At 41.9% G+C, this 8,107-nt stretch overlaps 1 protein-coding gene across 1 annotated transcript; it reads right to left on the reverse strand.

The window, feature by feature from the left end:
- Window positions 1-4,905: 4,905 nt before the first annotated feature.
- LOC125022813 (M protein, serotype 5-like) lies at window positions 4,906-6,485 on the reverse strand. The gene has a single exon (XM_047609754.1). The coding sequence runs from the start codon at window positions 6,271-6,273 to the stop codon at window positions 4,906-4,908; it is 1,368 nt and encodes a 455-aa protein (XP_047465710.1). The 5' UTR covers window positions 6,274-6,485.
- Between the last annotated feature and the right edge of the window lie 1,622 nt (window positions 6,486-8,107).

Below are 8,107 nucleotides of genomic sequence, written 5' to 3' on the forward strand. Positions count from 1 at the left end.
AGGCATCGGGCGTTGAGGAGGAGGTTTAGAGGGAATCGGATCAGCCGTGTGTGGAGGGAAGGGGAACACAGATGGAATGTGGGGTAAAGAAGGAGGGTTCAAGATTGGGCCAAACAGAGGTAGGAATGGGGGGGTAGATGGTAGGGTACAAGAGGAGGAAACAGGTGGGAATGGGGACTTCTATGGGATTAGAGTAATGGAAGAGGGTGAATGAGAGGGACAGTGAGGGGTGTTAGAGGGATGGGGAGACAGTTATGGCGGTGAGGGGGGCATGGAGGGAAGTGAAATACAGCACGAGGAGTGATGGATCTGGCGCTGAGCTAATGGGACGAGGATAGAGAAGTGAGGTGGTTAAATGGGGAAGGTTGAAGAAAGAATTACATGGAGGACAGAGGGAGGTGGTAGGTGGAGTTGAGTGGAAGGACCTTAGATCAACTAGGAGCCCCTTTCCCTTCACCTGCTGCCCTGCCTTTCTTCGAGCCAACTCCAGAAACCTTCTTTCTTTCTTTTTTGACTTTGGGGTCCAGTGTCTTCTTCTCTGGTCTTCCTTTACTCAGATCTTGTGTCTTCTCTCGTTCTTCTTTTACTTCCTCTTCACTGAATCTCTTCTGTTGTTCATTTATCTTTCAATTCTCTCCAGATCCTTTTTCTCCTGTTCAAATTCACTGTTTCCCTCTTAAATTCTTTACCTGTTTCCTGCTTTGTTCTACTACCTCAGGTCTTAATTTCTCCTCACGCTTTCTTCCTTCAGTACAGTCTTTAACTTATGTTTAGTTCTTCACTTCTCACCATTGCTTTATTGTTGGTCTAGTCGTTTCTCCGCTCCAACTTCGTTCTTCTCTGTCAGTTTTTCGCTTCTGTTTTCATTGTTTCGCGTCTCTTCAGTGTTTAACCTTTTCCTTCAGCTCTAATTTTTCGCTCACGTCTTCACTCTGGTTTTCAGCTTTCATTTTCCGCCCATTTCCTCTCTTAGCCTCCTCAGTATTGTACATTTGTCATTTTTCAATCCTTTGCTCCATCTCCGGCTTTCCACATCTTCACGTCTGGTTTTCAACATTCTTTCTTGTCTCCTCCAGCTCTTTATTTCACCTTTTTCTTTATTCTTTTCTTCAGTTCTGAGCATCCTGTCTGCTCCCTTGAAATAAAGCTGTTCTTTACTTCCTCACTTTTTCTTCTCTCCTCCAGATCCTTACTTCTCTCCTTAACTTTTCTTTCTCAGCCAGCAGCTCTGTCACTTCTCAGACAAAAGTCCTTCTCTCTGAAGGATTTGTAGATCTCTCTGGCTGAGCTCCTTCATCAGGTCGGTGACTCCATTGGAGCTTGTCCAGCATGGTGTTTGTAACTCTGAAAGGTGTCTTGACCATCATGTCGTTGGCTTTGTGTTTCTGCTTCTGCAGCGAGCTCCTTCAGTCTTTTCATTCTCGCGCTTGAGCGGATGTATCGTTGTGGAGCTATCTTTTCGTGCGACAAGCGTCGTTATTGTTCGCGCAATGAATTTAGTGCGCCACAGATCGCGCACTTGCTACAACGGACATGTCGATGTCAGTTTCGTCACCAGATGAAGGCGAGAATCGGCGTGTAGGTGGTGTTATTTTCAGGAGTCATTGAAAGTCTTGTCTGTGGTTGGTGTTGTATCTTTGGCCATTGATGCGGGGTAACAAAGACACTGTAGAATTAGCAACTTTTTTTGAATCTTAGATGTTCTGATGTAGACAGTATCGAAGTCTCTCTGTGTTGTTTTATGTCTCATAATTCGTTAGTCTTATTGCGAATCATATGTTTAGTTAAATGTGAGTAGCACGGTCTAGTAAAGTAATCTGAATGAGACTCATTTAAGTATGTGAAATTCCTTTGATTCAGACTTAACGATTATGTGTGACACACTTATTTTGCCTTTGATGCAGGGCCCACATTCATTGTTACTCTTGAGATGTTGCCTGGAACAGGGGTCCATAGCCACAGGCTCTTAAACATGGCCGCATGGGTGTTCTTAACTGAAATGCCATTGACTTGAACTTTTACAGCTGAGTGGTCGATTTTAAAAGTGACAAAATGGCTGTAACCTACTGAATTAATTATTTTTGATTTACGTTTTTAGTAAGGTAAAAAAAATTTATTGGAATCAAATGCTGTAACCTTTAAAGTTAAATTTATATTGTTATGAAATAAACAACAAAACGACACTTAGTGTCATTACATTTTATTGTAACGTGTTTATTTTTGACAGCCAATTTTTGATTTAGTCAATGAGTCATCGGGTCAAAGTTATTACTAACACTTTATTGCTGTCATTCAAGCTTCTGCCATCTGCCTTGTGTTCTAATGGTTTGTGTCTGATTCAGGATACATCAGGATTGGCCTTATCTTTGCTCTCTGGGCCGAATATGAGACACCAGCTTCATTTGTCCCTCTGTATTGGACAACTTCATATTTGTAATAATGATCTTCATTTCTACCTCACCTTTCAAATCGGCATTTGAAAATGCTTGGCAAAGACCACAGTGCAGCAATTGTGACCCTGCTGGAAGTTCACATTTTCCAATTTGTTGTGACAACTGAACAGTTTCAAAGCATAACATGGTTTTTGAAAACTTTTAAATTATTGTAACTGCACAACCTCTCATATAATACACAGCGTTTACTCCTGTTTTGGTAGAAGCATTGTGACATTTTACTAAAAGAAAGTTTCAACATCAGACTGTAAAAACACTCTATCATGTAGTCAAACCACATAAGTGCCATTTATATTTCTCAGTTGATTCATTGTGTTTCCACTTGTTAATACTGTAATCACTTTTAATAAGTTATTATATGTTGTTTTAATGTGACATCCCAGCACCTTGGGTAACTGTCTGAGATTTTCTCTGAATGTAGTGGAGGGAAAATTATATAGACGAAGAGATATTCAAACATATTGTTTAGCGCTACCTAGGACCTTATTATTTAGCTTTTCCGCCTTATTTCATGTGCAATAATACGCACTAAACAACAAAGATCCACTTTTCAAGAAGGAAACTGAGTGGGATTCGACCTGTAAAGGATTTAATACTTAGTATCATCCATATAAAAGTGTTCTTGTGTGCATTTTCCTCAGCTCGAGCCTCTCCCATCTTCGCTGCTAGAGGGGGAGTGGTCCGTCAGCACTGAGCAGCAAGGCAATGTTTTCTTCATTCATGGAGTTTATAATGTTACAAATATTAATGCCTACATTTGTTGTTTTTGTCTGTTTTTTTTTTTGTTTTTGTTTTTTTTTATTCTATTTTATTACAAAGAAAGTAGAACACTTCATCTGCTAAGTCAAGGTGCTTGGTATAGTTTACTTTTTAATAGGCCGAGCTGCATCCTATCATGCCTTCAAAAAATGGGACTTCAACAAATTTATGACTTGCTTTTAAATTCAAAGTATGTTGATGATGGTTTTTCCTGAGCCCCTATGTTCTGTGTGCAGGTGTGGATGGTTGGCTGGCGAGGAGGCTGGGCCAGACCTCCAGGTTTGGGGAATGGCTGGACGTAGTGGTGGACAATCTGGGCAGAAGGATGCTGTGGAGCCTGCTGTTTGAGGTCTGTATGCACTGTTAAGAATTGACATAACTTATGGTGCTTTTTTCAGGTCTCTACTGTAATTGTAATGTTTTTTTATTTGAACAAAAGAGGAAAAACTCTTCTGATGCAGGAGCATCTCTGTTGGATATAGCTGGTCTTCAATGCGACCCTGCATTACGTTCACTCGACCAAAGAAATGCAAACAAATGCAACCCAAACTACGTCCAAATGCGATCTCCATGTGTACTTGGGGTGTTAATACAGATGAGTTAATATTGTCTTGTCTTTTGTCCACTGTGTTGCAGTGGGTTTGGCTGGTGTCTGCACTGGAGTAGTGTGTGTTTGTGTGTAACCACAACACCAAAGGTGACAATTGGAAGAACAGCTTCACCAGCAGCCCTCGATTCATACAGGCGATCATGGCAAATGGTAACAATCCTGCCTCTGTTTTTAAGCCAGTGCTGCTGTGCTGCACAGCTCCATATAAATTTCTGTGCTGTCAGGGTTTTGGACGCGGTAGATTGGATGAGTCTATGCCCTGGTGTGGTGGCCCTAACAGGAGAGGTGCCTCTCTACCAGGAATGTAGGTCCCCTTGGAGGACATTTGAGACACCACAGCACTCCAGAGGCAGTGGTCAGTAGGGATGAACTAGAGCGAAAGTTACAAATGTAACTACAATCCTGTTAATCCCAGATGACTGCACGAGCTCTCTGTCACACTCTCTGTTCACACATTGAAAAGGATTCTTTGTATAACAGGACAAAATTGTAAATAATATGAAATAAACAAAAAGTGAATGAAAAGCAGAAACACACATTTTTTTAATTTATTTTTTTTATTTGTTTTTGTGGTAATTTAAAAGGTGGGATGAAACCGGAGTGACCCGGGGAAAACCCACAAGGGATGGGGGGGGGGGGGGGGGGTTATAAGAGGAGGAAACAGAGATGGGAATGGGGGGGATGGGGGAGGGTATATAAGAGGAGGAAACAGAGATGGAAAGGGGGGGGTAAGAGGAGGAATGGGGGGGTAAGGGGGTATAAGAGGAGGGAATGGGGGGATAAAGAAGGAGGGTTATAAGAGGGGGAAACAGAGGTAGGAATGGGGGGGTGTGAAGAAGGAGGGTACAAGAGGAGGAAACAGGTGGGAATGGGGACTTCTATAGGGGATTAGAGTAATGGAAGGAGGGTGAAGAGAAGAGGAGTGAGGGTGTGTTAGAGGGAGGGGAGACAGTTATGGGGGGGGGGCATGGAGGGAAGGTGGAAAAAAGAGCAGGGAGGTGATGGAGATCTGGTCGCTGAGCTAATGAGGAGAGGATAGAGAAGTGAGGGTGGTTGAAATGGAGGAAGGATGAAGAAAGGAGGTTACATGGAGGACAGAGGGAGGGTGGAGGTGGAGGTGGAGTGGTGGGAAGGACCTGCTGAACAACTAGGAGCCTCCTCTTCCACTCTCACCTTGCTGCCTCTGCTCTTTCTTCGCAGCCAACTCCAGAAACCCTTCTTTTCTTTCTTTTTTGACTTTGGGGGCTCAGTGTCTTTCTTCTCTGTGTCTTCCTTTACTTCAAGATCTTTGTTCCTCTTCTCCGTTTCTTCCTTTTCCTCTTCCTCTTCTCCGATCCTCTCCTTCAGTTGTTCATTTTTCTCTTTCATATTCTCCTCCAGATCCTTTTTCTCCTGTTCCAAATCACTGTTTCCCTCTTTCGGTGTCTTACCTGTTTCCTGCATGTTGTTCCTACTCTCCTCCAGGTCTTTAATTTTCTCCTCCAGCTCTTTCTTCCCTTCAGTTAAGTCTTTCAACTTACTGTTTAGTTCTTCACTTCTCTCCACCATTGCTTTATTGTTGGTCTCCAGGTCGTTCTTCTCCCGCTCCAACTCTTCGTTCTTCTCTGTCAGTTTTTCGCTTCTGTTTTCCATTTGTTTCGCGGTCTCTTCCAGATGTTTAACCTTTTCCTTCAGCTCTAAGTTTTCTCGCTCCACGTCTTCACTCTGGTTTTTCAGAGCTTTCATTTTCCGCCCCATTTCTCTCTTAGCCTCCTCCAGGTATTTGTTCTTGTTGTCCAATTCTTTCATCCTTTGCTCCATCTCGGCGGTCTTCTCCCACATCTCACGTCTGTTTTTCAACATTTCTTTCTTAGTCTCCTCCAGCTCTTTATTTTTCACCTCTATTTCTTTATTCTTTTCTTCAAGTTCTTGAGCCTGCCTGTCTGCTCCCTTGAAAAAAAGCTCTCTCCTTTCCTTCCTCACTTTTTTCTTCTGCTCCTCCAGATCCTTCTTCTCTTCCTCTAACTTTTCTTTCTCAGCCAGCAGCTCTGTCCTCTCAGACAAACTGTCCTTCTCCTTCTGAAGGATTTGTGAGTCTCTCTGGCTGAGCTCCTTCTTCAGGTCGGTGACCTCCATCTGGAGCTTGTCCAGCATGGTGTTGTGACTCCGTGAAGGTGTCTTGACCATCAGCTCGTTGGCTGTGGTGTTTCTCTGCTTCTGCAGCAGCTCCTTCAGTCTTTCATTCTCGCGCTTGACGGAGCTGTAGTCGTTGTGGAGCTTGTTCTTTTCGGCGACAAGCCCGTCGTTCTGCTCGCGCAATGAATTTAGTTGGCGCCACAGATCGCGCACTTGCTCAACGGACATGTCGATGTCAGTTTCGTCCCCAGTGAAGGCGAAGAATCGGGGGGTGGTGTTATTTTCAGGAGTCATTGAAGACTCCTGTCTGTGGATTGGGTTGTATCTTTGGGCCATTGATGCGGGTAACAAAGACAATGTAGAATTAGCTATACGCTTTTTTTGAAGTCTCTAGATGTCTGATGTAGACAGTATCGAGGTCTCTCTCAGGTAGTTTTATGTCTCACTAATCGTTAGTCGATAATGCGAACAATGTTAAGTAAATGTGCGGACGGTCTAGTATAAAGAAATCTGCAGCATGAGATCATCATGTGATGTCGTCAATTTGCCTTTGATCTCACCCTTAATCGATCATGTGACCACACTTATTTTGCCTTTGATGTCAGGGCCACATTCACTTGTTTACTCTTGAAGATGTTGCCTAGCAACAGGGGTTCCATAGGCAGTGCTCTTAAACATGGCCGACATGGGTGTTCTTAACTGAAATGCAACATTTACTTGAACTTTTTACAGCTGAAGTGGTCGATTTTAAAGTGACAAAATGCTGTAACCTACAAGTTAAATCTATATTATGATTACGTTTTTAGTAAGGTAAAAAAAAAAAATTATTAGATTTTTCTTTTATGAATTTTTGAACTGTTACGAAATAACACACAAAACGACACTTTAGTGTCATTACATTGATTAGAAACGGTGTTTATTTTGACAGCCATTTTTGATTTAGTCTGAGTCATCGGGTCAAAGTTATTACTACACTTCAAGGGCTGTCAGTGAATTCTGCCTTGTGTTCTAATGGTTTGTGTCTGATTCAGGATGCATCAGGATTGGCCTTATCTTTGCTCTCTGGGCCAAATATGAGACACCAGCTGCGTTTGTCCCTCTGTACTTGACAACTTCATATTTGTGATAATGATCTTCATTTCTACCTCACCTTTCAAATCAACATTTGAAAATGCTTGGCAAAGACCACAGTGCAGCAATTGTGACCCTGCTGGAAGTTCACATTTTCCAATTTGTTGTGACAACTGAACAGTTTCAAAGCATAACATGGTTTTTGAAAACTTTTAAATTATTGTAACTGCACAACCTCTCATATAATACACAGCGTTTACTCCTGTTTTGGTAGAAGCATTGTGACATTTTACTAAAAGAAAGTTTCAACATCAGACTGTAAAAACACTCTATCATGTAGTCAAACCACATAAGTGCCATTTATATTTCTCAGTTGATTCATTGTGTTTCCACTTGTTAATACTGTAATCACTTTTAATAAGTTATTATATGTTGTTTTAATGTGACATCCCAGCACCTTGGGTAACTGTCTGAGAGTTTCTTCTGAATGTAGTGGAGGGAAAATTATATAGACGAAGAGATATTCAAACATATTGTTTAGCGCTACCTAGGACCTTATTATTTAGCTTTTCCGCCTTATTTCATGTGCAATAATACGCACTAAACAAGAAAGATCCACTTTTCAAGAAGGAAACTGAGTGGGATTCGACCTGTAAAGGATTTAATACTTAGTATCATCCATATAAAAGTGTTCTTGTGTGCATTTTCCTCAGCTCAAGCCTCTCCCATCTTCGCTGCTAGAGGGGGAGTGGTCCGTCAGCACTGAGCAGCAAGGCAATGTTTTCTTCATTCATGGAGTTTATAATGTTACAAATATTAATGCCTACATTTGTTGTTTTTGTCTGTTTTTTTTTGTTTTGTTTTTTTTTATTCTATTTTACTACAAAGAAAGTAGAACACTTCATCTGCTAAGTCAAGGTGCTTGGTATAGTTTACTTTTTAATAGGCCGAGCTGCATCCTATCATGCCTTCAAAAAATGGGACTTCAACAAATTTATGACTTGCTTTTAAATTCAAAGTATGTTGATGATGGTTTTTCCTGAGCCCCTATGTTCTGTGTGCAGGTGTGGATGGTTGGCTGGCGAGGAGGCTGGGCCAG

This window comes from Mugil cephalus, chromosome 16, assembly GCF_022458985.1.
Source record: "Mugil cephalus isolate CIBA_MC_2020 chromosome 16, CIBA_Mcephalus_1.1, whole genome shotgun sequence".
In the NCBI taxonomy this organism is placed as follows: Eukaryota; Metazoa; Chordata; class Actinopteri; order Mugiliformes; family Mugilidae; genus Mugil; species Mugil cephalus.

Coding starts and splice junctions, on each gene's coding strand:
- LOC125022813 (XM_047609754.1), bottom strand. CDS start 6,273: ATGGCCCAAAGATACAACCCAATCCACAGACAGGAGTCTTCAATGACT.